Source organism: Pteropus vampyrus, unplaced genomic scaffold (assembly GCF_000151845.1).
Source record: "Pteropus vampyrus isolate Shadow unplaced genomic scaffold, Pvam_2.0 Scaffold205, whole genome shotgun sequence".
Taxonomy (NCBI): Eukaryota; Metazoa; Chordata; class Mammalia; order Chiroptera; family Pteropodidae; genus Pteropus; species Pteropus vampyrus.
Window position 1 is genome coordinate 1,377,900 of NW_011888986.1, and position 23,692 is coordinate 1,401,591.

General features: G+C 41.9%; 1 protein-coding gene across 7 annotated transcripts in view; it reads right to left on the bottom strand.

The window, feature by feature from the left end:
* Nucleotides 1-321: 321 nt before the first annotated feature.
* Nucleotides 322-23,692, bottom strand: part of SECISBP2 (SECIS binding protein 2) — a 32,388-nt gene continuing 9,017 nt past the window's right edge. For 2 of the 7 annotated variants that reach the window (XM_011372367.2, XM_023537952.1), the window contains 12 exons: nucleotides 23,096-23,177; nucleotides 21,362-21,570; nucleotides 19,138-19,260; nucleotides 17,796-17,885; nucleotides 16,330-16,462; nucleotides 12,014-12,180; nucleotides 11,245-11,371; nucleotides 9,554-9,704; nucleotides 8,677-8,897; nucleotides 1,935-2,089; nucleotides 1,645-1,837; nucleotides 322-1,195 (listed from right to left, as the gene is read on the bottom strand). In XM_011372367.2, the coding sequence (XP_011370669.1) occupies nucleotides 1,092-1,195; nucleotides 1,645-1,837; nucleotides 1,935-2,089; nucleotides 8,677-8,897; nucleotides 9,554-9,704; nucleotides 11,245-11,371; nucleotides 12,014-12,180; nucleotides 16,330-16,462; nucleotides 17,796-17,885; nucleotides 19,138-19,260; nucleotides 21,362-21,570; nucleotides 23,096-23,177 (1,755 nt within the window). In that variant the 3' untranslated portion in view covers nucleotides 322-1,091. Of the gene's footprint in view, nucleotides 1,196-1,644; nucleotides 1,838-1,934; nucleotides 2,090-2,119; nucleotides 2,317-8,676; nucleotides 8,898-9,553; nucleotides 9,705-11,244; nucleotides 11,372-12,013; nucleotides 12,181-16,329; nucleotides 16,463-17,795; nucleotides 17,886-19,137; nucleotides 19,261-21,361; nucleotides 21,571-23,095; nucleotides 23,178-23,692 lie in introns of those variants that run through there. The other 5 variants (XR_002783324.1, XM_011372368.2, XM_011372369.2 and 2 more) reach the window with 5 other exon arrangements.

A 23,692-nucleotide genomic window follows, 5' to 3' on the forward strand; every position in this document is an offset into this window, starting at 1 on the left:
ACTTCTCAGGGGTACAATATTTGGCATGACTGAATTCAACTAACAGTTTTTTCAAAGCCAACACCATACCCTGCTGCCTGATAAGCACAAAGCAGTGAAACTCCTTTCCTGTTTCCTCTGTGACACGCATGCAAGCAAGCAGACTGAGGCAGGGTCTGGTGATGGCAAGTCTCTGAGGGTTTAAGACTTCAGCAGTTGCAACCCCTAGCTTCAGCAAACCTCTCCCTGCTCAGTCCCATTATGTTCAAAGGCCAAAAGGCACAGATCAAGACAAAGGAAGAACTAGTAAGACAGAGACCAAGGAAAGCCAGATGACCAGTCTCCAAGGAAATTAAATAATCACTCTTTATTCAAAATAAATAAGCCCTCTTACAGGAAAATACGAAAGTAAACTTCTTGCCTCCTGGCTTCTGAGATAGAAATCACATTTAGAATATGTTCATTTACAAAAGAAAGAAAAGATCTGTAGATTATCAAAACTGAAAATTAGGAACTTTAATATATATAGTTTCCTTGAAAAATAAAAACTAAAGGAAATAATTCATGTCAAAGGTCACAGGTTAGAAAACCAATTTTTTCTTCTGAGGCTCATTTTAGCAAACTCTCCAAGTATCCCCAAATCTTCCAGTTGGCAAGGCCAGGCAGGTCCTGAGAAGGGGCCTTCCCCGCCCTCCTGCTCTAACACTGGCTCCATGCAGGGCTGGGTCACTGGGACTGAGAGAACATCAGCCACATTGCCCTGTTTTCTGCAAACTAATTTGGCTCAGCTCTTCTGCAACGGACAGGATGTTTCCTCAGCAGCAGAGGACTTGGAGTACCAAGCTTTCCAGTGTTTTCCAGACTCGGTGTGCTCGGAGGGCCAAGGCTGTATCCCAAGGCTTTTGGAAAAGGTTTCCTTCACAATACTCAAGTGCCCATTTGTGGGACTTGCAGCCCTGGATGCCACAAAGGCTGCTTCCCGTGCCCTTCGCACTGGGTAACTTCCCAAAAAAATGGCATTACAGACATACTAGGTCAATGAAGAACTAAGAAGGGCCCCACAGTTCAGACCTCCCTCCTTACCCCAAATACACAAACACACAAAAGAATTCTTATAAATTCAAATTCATCATCTGAGAGGTTGAAGCCTCCAGCGATTCTTCTAGCTCCAAGGCACACTGACTGTACACTTCCAGATGTTTTCTCCAGATTTCAACTGGAAACAAGAAAGTACAGCTGATGAACAGGCAGGGACAGTCAGGACAGTCTCTACTGGAAAGCACGCTGCTTAGTGGCTCAGCCCCCTGGTTAGGGCCTGACATGGGTTCAAACCACCCCCGCCCCCTGCTTTGCGAGCAGCGTCAATCACACCTTGGTGCTTGCTGACCCTGACAACCTCCCTAGGAATACAGTTGTCCTGAGGTCACCCTCTCTCCAGGGGTCATCTGACCCAAGGTCTGTCTGAGACACTCACTGAGAAGGCCTCACAAATCTCCAGGTCTAAGAACACCTCTTAAGACAACGGCCAGGATATAACCAGGCCTTCTGCAGCCTACGCTGCTGTGGGGTGGCTATGCTGCTCTTCTGGTCACTTTTTAATCAAAGTCCATAAAGACTTGACTTGTACGACACTCAACCCAGACTTAGACCCTCCCCGGCACTCACTGTAGTGTGGCTCTTCTGTTTTAGAGGAAGCTGGGGAGCTGTCTTCTGCAGAGCAGCTGGGGCCCTGCGCAGGCAGCTCAACAGAAGTCTGGGGACCAGGCTCTCCTGCCAGCTCCTGGCGCACATTCTCCAGCATGGTCTTGTACGCCTGCCGTGCTGCCACTGTCAGCTCGACCATCTTGTGAAACTGGTCCTTGGGCAGAAGAGCACAGGTGATGTCTCTTGACCAAAGAGGACATGGGTCTACTGCAAACCACAATGGCACCCTCCTGGAGCCCCTCCCCACTCACTTGGGCCCCATCATAGCTGAAGATCCCCACCACGCTGACAGGAACAGCTTTGTTCAAACTGCGCCCCAGAGCTTTGCGGTTGAGAGCAAACACGAAGGGTATGTCCTGCTTGCAGGCGTAATCGATAATGGTGTGCAGGGTGTCATCCAGCCCACCTGTCCGAGGACAAGGGAAACGACAGGGAAACATGTCACATGGGGCATGGTGCGGACACTGGTTGCAAAGGGCTTTTTTTCTATGGGCAACAACATACCCAAGCTACCTTCTTTACTCCAGTTAGTGGCCTGTACCAGATGTCACTTGAAGAAAGCAGGTCATGCAGTGCAAGTACACTGTTCTTCTCAGTCACATGGAAGAAATCACTCTCCAAAACAGACACTTCCTTAGCGTAATGAAATATATCTATATCAAGTCAACAGCTGGTGTTATGCCTAACGAAGTCTTAGCAAATACATACTGAATGCAAGGCCACTGGTCTAACTGCCTAGATGCAAGGTCACTGGTCTAACTGCCTCACATGTTAGCTCCTGTATCCTCATAAAAACCCTGAAAGGGGGAGGTGAGACCTCACTTACAGATGGAAATCTGGAGCAGAGAGGCAACCAAGCATCTCAGCCCCTTCAATATGACCACATGCGGGCTCATGGCCCTCCACCACCAGCCCGGACTCTCAGCTTGGCCACTAGCCAGGGCCAGTGCTCAGGGAGAGCTGGGAGAGGTACTGTGAGCAAAAAGAAGGGGTGAAGGACCTCTGTGTGCAGGGGATGTGCCTGCCAAGCCAGAAACACAACAGCACAAAAGAATTACTACCAACAAGAGAATTACATAAGGGAGTCTCTGCAGAAGTAACACAGAAACCACTGGTCTGCACACATGCAAGCAGCAGCCAGCTAGAACAGAAATGATTCCACTCACGACAGCAACCAAAGTTTATAACAGGTAGGAATTAATTTATCAGGAAATATGACAGATTTACAGAGCAACTTCAACATGCTATTAAAACAATAGAAAATATAAACAAACAAACATCATTTCTACTCTTGGTCAGGACAATCAAAAATGATAAAATGTCACTACTACGTTACCCTAAAACTTTAAAATACTATAACTTACTACAAATGGGATTTTTCTTGAAATAAAAAATATGAAAAAATATACGAGTAAAAAATAATCTTTTGAAAAAAGAAAATATCAGGCTAGCATCATCAGACATTAAAGTGTGCTATAAACCAACAAGAATGTAAACAAGAGGATGCAGAGTGACAGAACACAGGGTCTAGAAATGACCCAAATACTCAGGGAGCTTGAGCATGTGGAAGTGCATTTCCACAACAGAGAAGGGACAACTGGGTCACCCTCTGGAAAGGTCCATTTTAGACTGAAATATATGCTACCTAAACAAATAAACATGAAAATAGGGGGAAAAAAAAATTAAACTTTTATCACCTTGGAATGGGAAGATCAAAAACTGACATAACCTAGATGTGATAAAAATATAATAAAAAATAGCTATATATGATTAGGATTATGTATGGGGAGGCATTTTAAACTTTCTGTGGAACAGACTTCACAGGGTACTTTGTTTCATATAACACTTTCACCCCTGTTAATTACAGAGAAAGCTCTGGTGGCTCAGAGTAGGAGTTGGCCTCAACAGGGGTAGAAGGGGTAAGAAGGCTGCTGTTAGGAAGGTTGAGGAGGCACAGGGGAAGGGTGAAACATGCTGAGGCCTGGGGCTTACTTCATTCTGGGCTTCCCTGTTTGTGTAGAGTTCAATTTGGCTCTAGCCATGGATCTGGAAGAAAGATGGGCTTGCTGTCTTGGGAGGCATGGGGCTCTACGTTGGGCTACATGATGCTTGCAGTGTGACTCTTTTCTACTCCTATGCTATACTGAAGTGATGGGAACTGGGCCGTATTACAAATAAATTATTTGTTTATGTTAACCTCCCCTCCCCACAATGTATACACACCTAGTCCCCACATAGCCAAAAAAAAAAAAAGTGAAAACAGGCTGTGGACAAACTAGAAAAACATTTACCACTCTTACCCAAAGGGCTAACTTTCTTGTTATTAAAAAAAAAAAAGTAATATCAATATAAAAAAGATCAATATCCCAAGACAAACAAGCAAAAAATATAAACCAACAGTTTACAGAAAATACCACGCTCTTAAACAGTGAAACAGTGCTCAACCTCCTTCCAAAGTCGAATGCTAATACAGTCTTCCCCATGGGGCAAGGGAGCAAGGAGGGGACCCACGCCACCTGTGGGGGCCATGGAGTCTCTGGAGGTGGTGGCATAGCATTAATGTTACACGTATACATGCGCCCTTCCATTCTCAGTATGGAACCTACAGAGATGTTCACACAAATAAACCACAGTGTGTGGCCTCAATGACAGGTGTGAAGTCTGAAAATAACTGATGTGCCCATCAGTTTGGGACAGTGCAGCCCTTTAAGAGCAACACAATCTGTACGCACCGGTGTAAACAGAAGGATCCTGAGACATGCTATAAAGCAAGGTACACAGGGGGTCCAGGAGGCCAGAACACATACAGCGTTCATATACATGCATGGACTATAGATAAATAAAAAGCTGGCAACACTGGCTGCCTGTGAGCAGCTGATGGAATTTGGGGGGTTTACTCCTCAAAATAAAGTAATAAAGCCATGGATCTCACCCTGGCATGGTAACCTCTTTTAACCTAGCATCTGGAAGGAAGTCACAGCATTTTTCCCACTGCTGCAGTTCTGCATTCAGACCAACTCCCAGAAGGAATGCATAACATATACATGACTAATTATATGATTATGATTATTTCTTTCAACAGAAGAACTTCTCAAATGCACATTCCCCACCACCATTGCTCTGTGGGAACTGAAAACTCATTCTGCAGCTGGTGTGACTGGGAGTTGATTTTAAGCCCCACATCCCTTAATTTGCCCATCTGTGCTCCAGATCTATGTGAAGAATAAGGGAGGTGATGAGGAAGCAACTTCTGGGGACATAAACTTCAAAGAAAAACACCAGTGCTGGTCAGGCTGGGAAAAGGGGAGAAGTGGAGAGGTGTGGTGATGGATGTGTTTGAGATATTACAACTCACCACCAGAGACTGACCAAATTGTCTCTCACTCTAAGATCTCTCTCTGCCTCACGTCCACCCCAGCCCTGGGGTTGATCACAAATGCTATTTCAGCAGTATGTAGAAAAGAGCTAACCCAGCAGGCTTGACTGCTGCTGTCTTTAGAAAGGCCTGATTATGCGGTTGGCCCTTGGCTGGCAACAGAAATTCTGTTTTCGGATGGCTCCTACCACCCTATCTGATCAGAGTGGCTACTGTACCTACACTGCTTGTGAGAACAGTGAGGTTTCTGCTGAGGACGACAAACTTCTGTGATTCTGGAACTTTGCTACATGCCAGGCAGAGGGTGCCCATGTGACCAGACCCCAGTAATTATTCCAGGCACTGAGTCTCTCCAGAGATTCGCTATAGACAACACTCACACGTGTTGTTACAGATTATGCAACATATTTTAAATGTATAACCAATTCTTAAGATGCCTATTAGTAAAATCTTAGTTCAGTTCTCTGGCACAGAGAAGAAGACTGTCAACTGAATACATATATACCTATTTTTCTGTTTGTTTTTTAAAGATGACTCCTCTGAGAGAAGACTAAAAACATGTGCCTGGTTCCCCTGGCTTCACACCACATGCCTTTCCCTCATTTGATTGCACTGCTTCCTTCCACTGCAATAAATCACAACTGCGAGGACAGTTCTACGACCTGAGAGTCTTCCTGGTTCATTACTGAACAAAGGTAGGCTTGAAAACCTCAACACAGCAGCCAAGTCAATGGTTTTGTTCAACTGACCTCCTAGCCAAAGTCAGTGAGAGCTGAAAGCATTTCCAAGTGCCAACTCTCAAAGTTCCATGAGATAATTTAGAACAGGCAAAACACTCACATAAACAATTCCCACCAAAAAATTTAAGTTCAGAATTATTAGGTAAAAGGCCACTCTGAGCAAATGCAGTACTTTAACACAGTCTATAGCTATAATACTGAATTTTACCTTTAAAATGTTATAAGTCATTGGCTATCTTTTCCAAAGAAGAAATTTATAAGACATATATTCAACATCCCCATGCCCCAAAGCAAATAAATGTAGAAAGTGATGATTACACAACGTATTTTAAATGCATAACAAATCCTCAAGATGCCTATTGGTAAATTCTTAACTCAGTTTTCTGGCAGTCAGAAAACGGAACTATCGACTGAACACATACATCCCATTTTTTTGTCTGTTTTTTAAAGATGCAAATCCATGTTAAGAATGTGAGACCAGAGCAAAACAATATTTGGAAGTTGAAGTGCAAATGCACAACTGACCTAGGTGACCTCAGCCAACAGTGAGGAAAAGCATAGATAAGAACCATTCATGTATACCCTAGAACTAACTCCCCAGAGTTCACCAACTGTCCTCACTAGGTGGACACCTTCAGAAACAAGATGAAGTACAGATGAGGAAGACTGATGATAGCAAGTCAGTGTCCAGACCCATATCACCCAGCCAATGCCCAGGCGCTGGCCCTCCAGTGAGGTAAAGTGGCAGGTCTGCGGAACACTGTGCATTTCACCTCTTATTGTGTTTGTGAGGACAAGCTCACCGGCAGGAAGTCAAGGCCCCCGCACTCTTCCTTCACAGGAGATGGAAGCGTCTTCCTTCACCAGGGAGTGTGATGAGCCCCAGAGGAGTCGGAGAGACACCCTTCAGGTCACCTTCCAACTCAGTAACAGCCTGACCAGTTAGTCATCCTATAGCAGAGATTCTTAAACTGGATCCTTGGAGCAGCATCATTGCCCAAGAACTTGCTAGAAATGCAAATTCAGGGGACCTATGGACTTACACAGGCAGAAACCAGCTTCTGGGTGACTGATGTTCACTACAGTTCGAGAACCACTGACCTCTGACACAGCTCACAACCTTTAAATGTCAGCCCTCCTCACCCCAGATTTCTAGTCAGCTTCTGAGCAGCTGTTAAAGACAAACTGACAGCCAAGGAAACCTCCACCATGAGACCAAACGCAAACCACCTGGAGGAAAGGGACGATACACAGGGAGAAGGGAGCTCCACATCCCCAGAGAGATAACACACCCACAAAGCAACCTCAGCTGTGACAAACACGTACTCTTCAGAGAACAACAAAAACAGCTCCCAGAATTTAAAAACTGCAGAAATAAAAATCCTATAGAAAGTTTAGAAAACAGAATCAAAAAAAGAGGGGGGAAAAAAAGAGAAAAGTAACAATAGAGCACAGTGCCAGAGGCCCAGCATCTGAGCAATGGGACTTCAGGAGGAGGTGACAGAGAAGCGGAGGGAAAGGGATTCCAAGCACAAACCCAAAAGGATACCCCGGACCTGAGGGTGCTGATGCAAACTGTGCCACCTCCTGGAACCCTGTCACAAGGATGTTCTCATAAGTTTCCAGAGACCAGGAGAAAAAGTCAAGAAGCAGAAAGACTGGATTTCAAGCACCATTTCCCAGATGGCATATCCCCAACCCTAACACCACTTCTGCATAAGCCACTGAGGATGTGCTCAAGCTAACAAGGTAGGCCTGGGACAAGGGAGCAAAGAAGGAGCCAAAAAAATACCACACTCAACAGGATGGGAGAATGTTCCCAGGATGACATGGACACAAGTGGTGCAGAGAGCCCAGAATGATTTTTAGAAGACGAAGCCACAGAATGCCTGATACAGCAACTGTCTTATGGGGTTCCAGTAGCTGGCAGAGAGCTTGAGGAGTGACTACTGTTAGGCCCAATGCCTGCCCCAGGACTGTGGTGGGGGCGCTGCCAGAATGCAATCAAGCAGGCAGGTTCCTAAAACCCCTTTGCTGTCTGTTTCCGGCCAGCTGAGACTGGACCTGCCATGGGCTAGAATGGGTGGGGCTTACTGGGCTGGCAATGAGCAGGGCCATTGTTCTTAGGTCCCTGGGAGCTACAGACAAGTCAGGAATCCTCAAGTCCTCAGATGCAAAATAGCAAGTGAAAGCTCGGTGTAGGATCTAGACTAGTTACCAACATGGGCAATTCCACCAAGTTGAATTTTATACCCTGGGAGAAAGGAATGGGACTAGGGGAGAAATATAAATGTCCAGATGCAGATGGAGGTATATGAGATGGCATTCTACACCTAACCACCAATTACTCTACTGTGCAGCCTGAGGAAGACAAAATGGACAAGCTGAGGGACACTGGAGATAGGTTACAGATGGGAGTTCGTCAATCACCTCACTCAGCACTTCACATGCCACAAAACAGAACCAACCTTCTGGCATCACTAAGATGGCCAAGTGCTTGGACAAACCCACAACTTTAATGTGGACACAGGAGTTAGTCACAGATGGAATCAGAGAATTTAAAATGAACAAAAGCCCAATGAGGGGACTGTCTGGCTGCCAGTCACAAACCCTCTATGGTGTGAGTAACCAGTGAGCTCCCTAGCTCGAAAGCAACCTGCCCAGCACACTGCATGACAAACACACATTCTTTCCTGCTGCCAGAGGCCTGCAGGGACCTGGCTGCCTCACAGAGTAAGGCATGTGAGGTGCAAATGAACTCTGCAAACAAATTATTCAATTGAAAAAAAAAAAAGAGAAAACCAACTGCACTGCTGAGGCCTGGCTGGTGACCAGGGCATGGTGGGCCACATACCAGGGACAACACGGTGCTGTTACCTTTCGACTGTATCTTCTCACAGTTGGGAGAGATGATGACGCACTTCAGCTTTCTGAGCCTCAGATGTTTGAGCACCTCTCTCAGCCCCAGCACAAGCCGGCGTTTGGTCTTGGCCTTGATGGGATCTTTCTGGTACATACGGTCTTGGAAACGGACCAGCTCTTTCAGCAGATCCATAACACAGGCATCAACTTCTTTACTGAGCACCTGGCTGCAGTAACTAAAAGAAACATCAGATGCCATCAGCTTTCCACTGGCTGTGCTACTGCAGTGCTGCTCCCATCACACCTCAGATTAGAGAGGGAAATGGCATGGCCCCCTCAAGAAATCACACTTTGATGAGCAATACTAATCAAAAGTGGGGTTTCTGACAGGCTGGACTTAACCGAAGTTAAGGATCAAAGCACCTTCCCCCTCGGTCACCTACAAAGTATAAAACCTCTTTGCCCCACCCTCCACCACGGCTTGCTAAGTGATTCCTGCATGTCAGCCATTCCACATGCACCTTCCCTTGTGAAAACATCTGGAGAGTCTGCCCTGGAAGAAAAGTGGGAGGGGAGGGGGCAGAGCTTCCTAAGAAATCATGCAGAGAAATCAAACAACGCAATGGAACCTAGATGTCACTTGCTGTCACTCATCACCCATTCCCTGCAACCAAAAATCTGGATTTATGGGCACTTCTGCCATCATGTCAGTAGGACGAGAGACCTCAAAGAAGCAGATTCAATGACTCTGACATGCAGTATAACTAGGTCCTGGCCACCTTCACCAGGAGAATGAAAACCCTGGGCCCAGCCTCCTGGCTACGGTGGTAGAACTCCGTGCCCAAATCCAGAGCAAGCACAGCCGCCCCCAGTCCTCTTTGGGTTCACTCACTCCCTGAATCTCCGGCTGTGGATCTTGGGGCAGCCAGTGCCATCAGGGCCCAGGTGGTAGGTCTCCGCCTCCTTATGAATCTCAGCTCCCAGTGGCTCTTCTGACTTGCTCTCATGAGCGGAGCACAGTGACGCTTCTGCTTCCCCTGGAGCTTCACAGAAAAAGTCATGGCACAGAATCTGCAGGACTAGGGGTGAGAAGGATGCCCCAAGGCGCCTCGCAGAGCAGTGTCACCAGGGCAGCCAGATGCGGCCCACACTAGCCACACTCAGACACCGCTGCTGAGCATCACAGTAGGCAATGGAGTGATGGGAATGGCTTGGGAAAAACAGAAGAACCTGGCAACTTTCTGTTCGGTCTGGAGGTACCTTCCTGACCCCAATTTGGTTATTTTTATTGTGGCAAAATATTTATGAAACTTACCATTTTAACCATTTTTAAGTACATAGGTCAGTGGCTGAATTTATTTTTTAATTTGAAATTTAATCTTAAGTTCCTATCAGGAAGTTTTAAAAGCAGATTTTTAGTTCTGAATTTTTTTGCACTTAAATGCTTGAGACTATTCCTTTATCAAATAATCCTTAAATAAGAGCTAAACTCAAATATCTAAACTATGTAAGTTTAGGGGTATGTTTAAACACATCACACAACATTCAGTAATTGCTATGTTCCCCAAAAATTCTTTCTAGAGACTTTTAGAGTTCAAGTGAGGTACCAGCTCACCAGAGAAGGAATTTGGGAGTGCACAACACATCTGCCAGGATGGCAGACATGGCAAAAACAATGTCCCTTGAGTTGGCCTCTCCCCGCCAGTGAGCAGAACTGGTAACACACCTGGAAGCCTGTCTGGCAGGAGTCTCCAAGGCTGGATGGCAGTGGACCAGAGCCTGTGATCTACCTGAGGAAATGCCAGGAGGAAGTGCTCACATTCTCTGCACACACACACACCACGCTGCCACAGAGACTCAGCATCTAATGGTCCCAAAGTGAAGGCTCCACGAATGGCCCATCACTTGGCATGTTAATACACCTGGACGCTGTGCAGCAATGACAATCGGGAACTGCCCTGAGGGGCTACAGACATACTACTGGCCAGAGCAGCACCTGATACATGATGCCCAGCGAATGAAGCCCAAAGGTTCATCTGTGGGGCTGTAGTCGGGGATAGGCCTTAGGTGGCCAGGGCAAGGGAAACTGTTGACGCTGCTCTGTTCCTGAAATTAGTGCTGTGTTTACTTTGTGAAAAGTCCTCAAGCTATCTGCTTATGATTTGTGTATTCTTATGATTTGTGTATTCTTGTGAATGTACCATTTAATAAAAGTTTACTAAACACTTTTTTTATGATACCATGTCTCACACACTCATAGGAAAGCAGCTCCCCAGTTAATGGGGTTAATTCTCATAGCTACTTCAAGTCGTGAAAACCAACCAGTGCCGCACAGATCAAATTCAGGGGCCTCATCTCCTAATCCTGAGAGACCTCCAGGAACAGAGGCACCAGAAGCCCCATCATCCATGGGGACACTCTCTTACCTGTCAAGCAGGGAGTCTGAAAACATCTGTGTTCTTGGGGGTCAATACTGACTTGTTTTTATAACAAAGGGGTCAGGGGTTGGCAGACCTCTGGACAGTTTGCTGCACACAGCTGCCCTAACTGAGGGATTCCTTAAGAAGCAACCTAAAGGCTCACCTTGCTCAAGGGTCAGGTCATCACCACTGCTCTCTACATCTTGCACATCGTCACTAGTAAAAGCTGAGCTCACAGCATTTTCTTGGAGACGCTGCTGCTTTCTCTCCTGCCGTTCTTTCAAGATAATCTTTAAAATTGAATAAATGATTAAAATAACTAAATACTTGTACTTAAAAATAACTCCTCTGCAAAATAAGCCACCCAATGTCAGCTTACTGGCAGTGTGCCCATCCATCCCCTCACAGTGGCAACAGGACTCTGCAGTAACACATCCCCCCAGGTGTGGACCAGGGTATGCACAACCTGGGCTCTATTGCGACCGTGCAGCTTGACAGTCAGCTGGCCCCAGGCAAGACACTCCTTCCCCACCTGAGACTGACCACACACCACAGGCTATTGAGAATTAAATGAAGGAACGTGTGTGACAACATTAATGAAATGTCTGCCAAGAAGCATCCAATATTCGCCGAATCTGAACAGCAAACAGATTACCTTGGGTAGGATGAGGGTATCAAAAAATGAGTACATAATTCTCCCCATTTCTGGCTTTCTGTCCATGTCACTGCAAAGTATTTTAAAAAACGGCTTCCCTCTCCAGCAGCTGAGACCATCCTGTTTCTCACATCTCGCTACCTCACTTGGGGAATGAGGGATCATTTCTCAGAGAATCATGAACACATCCTCTAGAACATGAAAACCTAAAATCTCTAAGCTGAAAAAGTAACACTGTAGGTTTTCTAGTGCCCAGTTTCAAATGCAACACATTCACCTTCTTTAACGAGGTCGGTTTCTTGGCCTTGGGAACCTCCCTCTGCTTCCCTTTCTTCATCAGTGGGGCGCTGGAGTCCAAAGGGTTGTGTGGTGTCTTCACCGGGCTGAAGTGGTGGCCCTTCTTCCCCGACATGGTCTCTTTGGAAAGGACGGGCACTGCCCCAACTGCAACACAGTGAGGACGTATGTCTTGGGGAGGGCTCCCCGAAGGTCTCAGAGGCTCCTTGAGCCACCCTGCCCATCCCCACAACCTTACTCATCTTCACTGAACTGTCCATTAGTCATTCTTCTAACTGGCAATGGCTGTCATTGAAATTTAGTATCTTCTGGTAGGGATCCAAAAAATTTATCAATTAATTTGGGGAAGAACCATCTTCCTATCCCTATAATCAAATCTGTTTCTCAGTAAAGTCTAATAATGTGTGATCTCATTTTCGATTGAGAATATTTCTGGTCGTTCGCATTTACAATGGCCCTTTTGAATAAGTCTCTCTCTAGCACTTGCAGTTGATACAGACTTTGCAGAAGTCAGTTATTGGTTTCCATGTGCATATCTTCTATCTAGCTATCTTATAACACCCTTATAAGAGTCTAGTAATGTTTCTACTTGACTCTTGCATTTTCCACACATAAACGTACTTTCCCAAATCCCCTCATGTGCAGTAGGTTAACAATCCCTCCACAGTCAATACATGATTATGATCGCTACTCAATACTTCCTTTGCATTCTCCAGTACTGCTCTACCTCCTAAACATTGTTCATGCTCCTAGCAAATAATGAATCTGTACATACTTTCCTCCCTATACTTTAATTAGAAAAATTTCCAGAACACACCAAAGAGAACAGTATTACAACAAAGCCCATATGCCCACTGACCAGCTTCAACAACCATCAATATTTTTCCAAATATATTTACCCACACTCTTTAAGTTTGGAATTTCAGTTATTGGTGCTTTGTCACTATTACCAAGGTATGGTCAGTAAATATCACCTAACTCCCTGCTGCAGTACAGAACGTGTCTCCTACACCCTTGTCCCACGCCATTTCTAGCCTTAGCTGCTGGTTATCTGTGGAAATGTGCTCGCAGTTGTTTGAAATGTTACTGGCTTGGTTCCTGTCATCAGCTCTTTTTGAAAACTCCCATACCAACCTTGTTCACATCTGCTTGCTCTCCCCATCCCCAATGCCATCTCCATGTTCAGGACCTCACCTGGGCTTCTGTAACACATGCCACAGGTTCTCCTGTCTGCACCCCCTGCATCCAGCCCTGGTCCCTCCTGTCTACACACCCTGCATCCCACTGCCAAGCAACCCTCCATAGTGTTAACATTGGGCATGGGGAAGGAAGGTCACTTCCTAGTAGAAACTCCAACAAAGGACTGGACTAAGCCTTCCCCTCCCTCTTGTCCACTGCCTCCTGCCCACCTTGGTGCTTCTTCATATGGCCCTACATGCGGTGCCTCTTGTCTCTAGGACCTGTGAGTATAAATAAGCTTTTTTTCCTTAAGCTTCTCCTGTGTCTCCTCTTGTGGCCACACCTGACTGATCATCTCATCCGAAAATATGTAACAAGCCCAAAGCTAACAAGCCCAAGGAAACACTGACTTTGCCCATAGGTAACCCATAAATTATCAGCTTACACCCAAGTACCTGGATTGGTCTGAAAACATTAATATATGATGACAGCACTATAGGCCTTTACCAAAAGATGATGAGCTGAGGAAAGCAACTTTTAGAAAAGACTATCTAAGAAAGCAGTGGTCCCAAGCTTTGGTATATAGTAGTTCCCATCATCTGCAGTTTTGCTTTCCATGGTTTCAGTTACCTGTGGTCAACCATGGTGCAAAACTGTTAAATGAAAAATTTCAGAAATAAAAAATTCATAATTTTTAAATTGCATGCTGTTCTGAGCAGTGTGAAGAAATCTCATGCTATCCTGAGCATCCTGCTCTGTTCTTGCCCAGGAATTGAGTCATCCCTTTGTTCAGCGCAGCCATGCTATCTATATACACTACCCACCATTAGTCAGCAACTGTCTCAGTTATCAGATTGGCCATGATGATAATGCAATTTTTGTGTTCAAGTCACCCTTATTTTACTTACTGCCCCAAAGTGCAAGAAAAGTTTAAACTTTATCTTTAGTATATGTGTACAAGAAAAAACATAGTATATATAAGGTTCGGTACTATCTGTGGTTTCAAGCATCCACTGGGGGTCTTAGAATAAATATACTGCCCATGGATTAGGGGGACTACCATATATAAGAATTACTCAGACATGCAATGCATGAAATTGTGGATCCTGATATAAATAATTGCTGCTGAGACAATCAAGAAAACTTGGATACAAGATGTTAAGAAGAAATCATCATTAGTGTTATTAGATGGGAAGAGGACAGGTTGTTCAGTTAGAAATAAAGTCATCATCAGTTAGAGATGTTGAATGGGGTATTTACCGGTAAAATACCATGATGTTTATGAGTTGCTTTAAAATACTTCAAAAAAAAAAAAAAAAAAAGCCTTCTTAACCATTTCCTTGGGCACCTATTTTTTTTTTTTAAAGTAAATTAATAACTGCTACAGAAGGAAGAAACATGCTTAAAAGACTATGGTGGCAAGTGTGCATATTTCTTTCTATAACGTTTGTCAAATTTAACTGTCTTGGCTCTAAGAGATGTTTTATTAGAGGACAGAATGACTCATGAGAACCAAGCCAAACACTGTTATGAGCTGTGTCCCATGGACGGGCAAGCAATCCATTTTTATCAGATGCAGCTTTGTAACCTGTACAGGGCACTTACGTATCGTAAAATTTTCAGTTACACAACGTCATCTTATTTCTTAAAATCATATTTAAATAACTTCTTTAAATTGTGTGGTAAAAACACATAATATAAAATCTACTATTTTAACTGTTTTTAAGTGCACAACTCAGTGGCATCAATTATATTCACAATGTGCAACCATCACCACTATCCATTTCCAAAACTTTTTCATGACCCAAACTGAAAATCTGTCCGCATTAAACAATAACTCCCCGGATTCCTCCTCCTCTTTACACCTGGTAACTTCTACTCTACTTTCTATAAATTCACCTATTCTAGATATTTTATGTAGTGGAATCACACAATATTTTTCCTTTTGTGTCTGGCTTACTTAACATAATGTTTTAAAGTTTACCCATGTTGTAACATGTCAGAATTTCCCTTTTTAATGTTGAATACTACTCCATTGTGTGTAGACTACTTTTGTTTATCCATTTATGTGCTGATACACATTTGGGGTGTTTTCACTTTTTGGCTATTATGAATAATGCTGCTACGAACACTGCCAGACAAGTGTCTGAGTCTCTGTTTTTAATTATTTTGGATAAATACAGAGGAGTGGAATTAATGGGTCACATGATAACTCTATATTTAGCATTCTGAGGAACCACTAGACTGTTTTCCAGGTAGCTATATTATTTTACATTTCTACCAGCAGTGTGCAAGGGTTCCAATTTCTCCAAATCCTCACCAACACTGGTTATTTTCTGTGGTTTTGTTTATAGCTACCACAGTAGGTATAAAGAACTGTCTTGAGGTTTTAACTAGTATTTCTCTAATGATTAATTATGACGTTATGTTTCATGTGTTATCGGCCATTTGTATATCTTCTTGTGGAGAAATGTTTTACAAGTGCTTCTGCTCATTTTTTGAGTTTGTTATTGAGTTATAGTTCTTATATATTTGGATATTAAACCCTCAACGGATATATGATTTTTAAATATTTTCTTCCATTCTATAAGCTGTGTTTTCACTTTCTTGAATGTCCTCTGGTATACAAACGTTTTTAATTCTGATGAAATCCAATTCATCTATTTTTGCTTTTGTTGCCTATCCTTTTTGGTGTCCTATCTAAAAATTCTTTACCTAATCCAAGGTCATGAAAATTTACTATTTCTTCTAAGAGTTTTACAGTTTTAGCTCTTATATTTAGATAATTGATCCATGTTGAGCTAATTTTTGTTTATGGTATGAGGGGGGGTCCAATTTCATTCTTTAGCAAGTGGAAATCCAGTTGTCTCAGAACAATCTTTTAAGAGATTGTTTTTTGTTCTTTTAATGAACTCAGATTCCTTGTCAAAAATCCACTGGCCACTGATATGTTGGTTATTTCTGGGCCTTAATTTCCATTTCATTGATCTGTACCTATTCTTATTCCAGTACTATATTGTTTTGATTACAGGTAAATAACTTCTGATTACAAGAGAAAACAGTCACAAAAGTCTATCTGAAAAAGCCCTTCAATCATAAGATGAAAAGACTCTTTACCTGAGAACACCACTGGTTTGGAGGAGTGCTTTGCATTCTGAGAATGCTGCTGCTTTTCCAGTGCTGTCAGCATTCCTCCCAGATCCAACTGTACTGGAATTTGGCTCTTCTTTCCACTGCTTTTAAAATTATTCTAAAAAGTTCAAAAGTCATAAGTTTATTTATAATACTATATTTTACCAACTGTGCTTTTCATTTTATGACCAAAAAAACCCCATGTTAAAGATAAAATGAAACAGAATGAGAAACTATTAAAAAACCTTGAAATTTAAAAATATAATTTAAAAAAACCCAATCAATCCTACATTATCTGCCAATCTCATCACCATGGTTACTTATTTCCTCTTTTCTTTCATAATAATGGGTTTATATTAAACCACCTACAATTATGTCTACATCTCCACTGTGAATAACAGTATATACATCTACAGACAAGAAACCAAGGTTTATAAAAAGTCTCTGGCTACAAAAGTTTGCATGTGAGGCTAAATGGTTAGTATTATTGCCTCAATACTATTCATTCTCCAACTGCCTAAATGAGATAACTACCTGCCATGAAACCATGGGGATATGGCCAAAAAATTTACGTAAGTCCAAATCACATCTAGCAGATAAATATTAAATTTATAGACACGAAGTCCGACATACTCTAAACAAATGTTATTTCTCAAACAGTTGTGATTTGGATTTTGTAAGGGTGGGTTGTCACACGTGCTTTAGCACCTTCATTCTTGCTGTCCTGCCCACTGTTCTCTTCCTCGATGCCAAAATCCGACTGACTGGCTGAGGGCTTAAGACAAGGTGCAAGTGCTAAGTGCAGCACAGGTAGACTATAGAGAACTTCCACTGGGGTGGAAGGTATCTAAATAATAACACCATAATGCAAAGTTAATTCACACAAGGGTTTAGAATTTTACTTTTCACAAATGTGAAAATAATCACCCCACTTTAAAAGGCAAAAATGACAATGAATATGCGTAAGTTCTCCAAAGTACACAAGCTCTCCATCTAGATTATAAACCACAAGTTCATTCTTGAATCTAAAGTGGGTCTAGAGCCCAAGGAGAATCATCAGTTCGGCTTGTTCTGACTATTCAGAGTGAAATTTTGATGGCTTTCTTATTTTCCTTCTGTCAGACATTACTGCTTTGCAAAGGAATTCTTGTTTCCTGAATAAAATGAATCAAAATTTTTTCTTTAAATCAAAGTTTCATAGGCAGTATATGTTCCCCTACCTTCTGAAATAGCAGTGCTAGTTACCAATAGTCTTATTACAAAAGTGACAAAGTGTTTTTGCTTAAGAGTAATTTTGTTTCGACATACTGGATTCTCTTTCTCCAGTGAACAATAAAACAAAACCATCTGTCTTCATATACAAAGAGGTCTGGAAAGTAGTTTTTCTCAAGAGTTTAGTTTAGCGAGAAGAGTTAAGCCTAAATCAATTGTGGTTTCAATCTAAAATTTACCTGTGGCCGCTGTTTAGATTGAAATTTTGGTGACTCTACTCTGTCTCTTCTTTCAGATGCAACTGCCAGATTGGGAAACTCCTCAGCATCCTAAGTAAACCACATACCTTTTAGCTCTTCATAAATCATGAGAATCAAATATGCCCAAGTAAACCCTTTTTCTTTCTCGTATTTTCTTTAAGTTTCCACAAAAGTGCTCAAAGATGAGATAAAATAGCCCAAAAAACTGTAACATAAGGGCTTCAGAACAAAGTCAAAGTTCTAATCTACTATTCCAGAGAGCAAGAATGGGGGCCCCAAGTATGTAGGTACGCCCGAGCAGTCCACAGAACTGCCCCTAACTACCATGGCACAAGAGTGTTCAAGCACCTATCCTTCAACAATGCTTTTCATTAGGGAAACCATCAATCCAGACTCAGGAGATGTAAGCATCCTATCATGTGTGCTGGTCAGAGGCTACAAAATAGAAAGGGGCAGTAGTCCTCTAAACAATGTTTAAATCATTTTAAAATGTCTTATGTGCTTCTGTCAACATTTTAGGTGCCTTGGAGAAGTTACATGGGAAATGGGGGCAGAAATATGAATTACTCATTGGCCCAAACCATAATGCTCTGCCATAGTCATAGATCTTGAAACACAACCCCACTATTCTCAAGGGAATATTCCAAGAGCCTTGGGAACCACCCCAGGTTTGTGGGAAAGCTCTGGCTTGACACTAAGCTGGACGCCTGGTCAGCACCGCTGACCCTTCTGCTGGCATCAGGAACTCGGCTGGGTCTAGTATGGCAGACCCATGAGAAATGTGGTCAGACCTCAGGAAGGCCTCTTAGAGGACAGGGACATTCTTGGAGTACCACAGGACAAGAATCTAAAGAGCACTTTCACAAGTCCATGATATTCTCTTGACCAGGGCCTATGACAGCTCTATGGTATTTCAAATTTCTTTCTCTTATGAAGCAATTATAACAAAATTTCTGGATAGAAAAGGAGGCCCTGCAAAAGTGAGCATGCCAAAGCAAGAGAAAAAAACAGGTGAAGAAGATACTGAGGAGTAAATATTAGTGCTATGGTACAAACTTAAATTTCAATACCAGCTGTTTTGTCTCTAGACCATTCATTCACTCCAAAGTTTACTGAGTGCCTGCTATGAGAAAGGCACTGGGCTGAGATGCCAAAATGAAGACATAAGATGAAGAAAATAGATGATGACTATTTTCTTTAATACTGAGAAGATGATTATTAATGAAAATGTTGAAGATTTTCACTTAGGAAACCAGTATGACTGCACATTTCTAGTAAGACAGACCCATTTATTACAAAACATAAGGGGAGAAATATGTACTTCAATCCTTGGTGGCTCCTGAACTGTCAGGACTTCATATTTTGATTTAGACTTTTCTTCTTTTTTCTTATTCTTCCTTGAGGCTTCATGTTGCTCAGGACCACCACCTTGTGATGCTTTGGACTAAAACAACAACAAAAGGCAAATATCGTGGGTTTTTAGGAAATTCAAGAGAATGCTTAATTCCATGTTATCAGAGTAAAATTAAGATATCAAGCTGTATAACTGCATGGCAATTTTTTTCAGAGTTTGGCTCCTCATTTTCTATCTTCCAAAGAACCAGCATTCAGGAGAATAATTCCAAAGGAAAAAAAATCTGTTAAAATAGTTGTTGCATTCAATATTTTGAAACTGGTAGGTTTTCAGTCTCAGGAGGCCATGTTAATGATTCTAACTAATCCTGACTTGAAGTCTTTTCATAAATCCAGGTGTGCCATTTCAGGGCTGAGTGGTTCCTATAACTGACTGCACATCAGAATCATCCATTGAGCCTTTACAACAAAACATCTGGGCCCACCCCAGACATCCTGAATCTGACTTTACTACCCCTCCTTTCCTAAATCAGGTCCAACGTGCTATGGCCTCAGGGCCTTTGCACTTACATTCACACCTAGACTCAGGCTAGGACAATGCCCTCATTTCATCTCCAGTCAATCAATCTCTATATAGCCTCTCCCTTTCCATGCTTTTCACAGCCTCTTAGCAGCATTAATCACTAACACATTCTGCACCTGTCTGTATATCGCTACATCAGAATGGGGCTCTAAGGGGACAAGGCCTTTTTATATTTGGGGCCCCCTTTCATCCCCAATGGGAACATACCCTTCAGAACTAAAAGGCTCAGAGGCCATTAAAAAGACTGTTTATCTACTGACCTGGACTGGCTATTCATATTCTGTTAAGTTAAAAAGGCAACTTTTAATGTATATAGAATGACCCCATTTCTTTGTTTAAAAAAAAAAAAAGAACCTTAAAAAACAAATTTATCTGTTTATGTTTTCACGACTGCGGTGGGATATAACCAGGTTGTTACTGCATGCTTCCATGGGGAGTGGGCACCAAAGGGGTGTGGGAAAGGTGATCTTTTCCATAATTAGATTCTTGTAGTATTACATTTGTTATTTCTGTAATAAAAATACACAACACCTAAAGTTTTAGAGGGAAAAGCCATTATGACCCCTATCATCCCTGCTGTGTACAATGCAAAGACACCTGGGTTCTAAGATTATAAGAGATCTTAAAAAGATTCTGGGAAAATGAAAAAATCTGTTAACTCTTAGTGTTAACTGCCTATTAGGAAAACCACTCTGGACCACAACTTGGTGGCTGCAGTGAAGAACTAGCCTTCAGAGACCTGCTGTGCGGCTGGTGCCCAGAGGATGGCGGAGGTCTCAAAGCCAGAGGTCTCCATGTGTACTTATAGGGGGTCTCACCCATACCTCCAGTGTACTCAAATAAGTGCACAAAGCTACATAGATTTGACCTCATTATAATTGTCAACCGCACACATTCCCTTCATCAACAGAGCATAAACACATAGTGCTCATTTGTGCAGGATGGTCTGTGACACTTTGGATATCAAAAAGTATCCTCATATTCCAAAAGGCCTGAAACCAATGCAACCATATTTCAACCTAAAAAAAAAAAAGTATCAGTACACTGTAAAAATCAAGAACAAAATCTAGACCAACAAAAAAGACTCTCCAAGAAACAAATCTAGGGAATCATAAAAATGACAGTTTAAGATGATTTGAATTGAAAGGAAAAAATGGATTCTGAAATTCTGTCTTACAGTACAGTATGTAAGTTGCAATTAACAAGAATCAGTAACATATACCAAATGACTGCAAAAAATGTGGAATTTAATTATTGCACTCCTAGTACCCTAATAGGTAAAAGCAAGTTAAATTCAATAGGCAAAAGACTGGGGGGGAAATGCAGCACTTTATACACCAGAGCATAAATTTCTGCCAACATCTCTCCTTTAAACAATTCAAAATGGTCCACAGACATTTTAAGACCATAGGTCTAAAATGTACATCCTCATTCATGTATAAAGCTACCACTTGTATTCCTTGACTGAAGTCCTCTTTTTTCCCCAAGGTCCAAGCACAACCAAGATTATTGCCCACGATACAGAATGAAACACTTTCAGTCAAGAATTGAGAAAAAGAAAACTATCCAGTGGTACAGGAGACTCACATTATCCAAATGTGATGCATACCTTTTTAGTAGGATGGACAACAGGTTTCTCTCTGTTGTAAGAAAGATGTGATGATAAAACTTGAGAAGCTGATATGCTACCATTTTTAGGATCTGCCGATGAAGCAACCGTCTTTAGGTTTATCACAGAAGTAACATTTCTAGGGGCTTGTGACAGTTCTGTAGGTAATGTCTGCCGGACAACATAACCCATTGGCGTCCAGGATAACTCTGCTCAGAGATAACGACATTTGGGGAACAGACTCAAAGGTAAACAGAAACTCCTTAGAAATTCCAAACATGCATCACAGGAGGTAATTACTCAGAGAATAATTAAATTTAGGCTGTTGTTCAAAACATTTCTTTGGAAACTACAGTTATTCACTAAACTTGTTTCTCCTTGGAACATGCATGCTGAATTAACTCGTAAGGTTAACCGATTTTCCTAGAAACTGGTTTTCACTTGGGGGTGTGGGTGGACAAACAGTGGTTTCGGTTAAAAAACAATAATCCACAATTACATCCACATGGTGCACACACAAAATTTACGAGCTAAAGATCAAATTTTGGTCCTACTAACATCGATGTGTACTTTTAACAGCAGAAGTCAAAGGTCACTAGACTTCAGCTATCACAATAACTGGAAATTTCTTTCTTTTTAGAACACAGGCACAAGCACAGCCACACTACTCCTTAGGTGCCCATGAAACTATATACAGACAAAACAAAAGGACAGCCATCAGGCTATGAGGCAGATCATGTCAGCAGCCTGCAGCTATCCCAGAGAGTGAGATACATTTTTGTCATCACAGAACTACATATCCTTAGAGTAGCCTCTAAAGTGAAGATCTTTGTACTAACCACGAGAATGCAAAAAAAAAAAAAAAAAATCACACCTGTGAATAAATTTGAAATATTTCTGTAAAAATGTCTTCTGTTAAGGCAAGTTACTTATAAAAATTTCAAAAGCAGACTCTATTGAATTATCTCTGAATATTACTTCTTGGCCAGGACAGGACAGACTAATAGTTCTCAGAGTGTGGCCTGAGGCTCCCAGGACCTTTTCAGGAGTCTCTGAAGTCAAAACTGTTTTTCTGATAGTAGGAATGTGCTATCTGCCTTCCCTACTCTCACTGTCTCTCTCATGTTTCCCAGAGGCTGCATAATATAGGACAGTAAAATAGCCAAATACCGAGACAGATCCACTGAGCCGTCGAAGAGTGCAAAAATGTCAAACACGGCTGCTTTCCTTACTGGTTTAATTTTGGAAAATAGTTTTTTTCATAAAATGCTATGTTAACATGTAATGGGTTTATTATTGTTACTTTTAAGTGAATTAATAATAATTTTAAAAATTTCTCAGTTTTAACTTCAAATATTGCAAATACTGACAGTTATCCAAATAAACAAGCTCTGTGGGGCTTTTTAAGGGTATTAAAGGGTCCTAAGACCAAAAACTTTGAGAACCTCTGGTACAGGTAATAATACTTAAGGAAGCAATAATTTCTGAGTTGAAAACATTATTACTGAATTGGACAAACATTTCATTTATCATTCTTTGCTATCTCACACTCCTCAACACACATGTGAGAGCTCGTTTACTTCAATCTTCTAACAATGATGTCAGTTTATCAACAACCCTTCACCTGCCTTAAGAAGGCTTTAAGACAAAAATATTTCAGTTGCATTGGACTAAAAATGAACTTAGGAAATACACAACTGATTTTTTAAAATATTATTCGGTAGCCACTCTTACCTCTTGTACATGAAGAGGGAATGGTAGCAGCATTATCAGTTACAGAGTCAGTTGGATTATTATTTTTCACCACTATTTCACCCTAAAAAGCAAACCAGTATATTTTCTTACTATTTCAAGTTGAAAGTATTCATTTAATTTTTAAACATAGTTTCCCTTGTCATTTTTAAAATTTGCAAAATCTATGCTAAAAATTCCAAATACCTAAGTATATAACATGAGAAGTTAAATTACTTCCCTCTACCAAATATCTCTACCTAGAAGAAAAACCACCCACTGTCTACAGCTTAGCTAGCATCTCTCTACTTCTCTGCCTAAGAAATAAACATCTATGTATCGTTTTTATATAGATCCCAATAATGGGATCACACCACACATATCATGCAACTTTTAAAAGAACAACATATCACAGACAACTTTCGCATCAGCACAGATGTGCCAATACCATTCTTAAAACCCTAGTGCCTCCATATAAATGTGAAAGCATCATTTATCAAGCCCACACACCGAATTTCCAAAAGACTTTCAAAACATCCACAAAGATAACAAATATAAGCCTTGTAATATGCGTGCCCTTTTATAAAGACAGAAAATTGC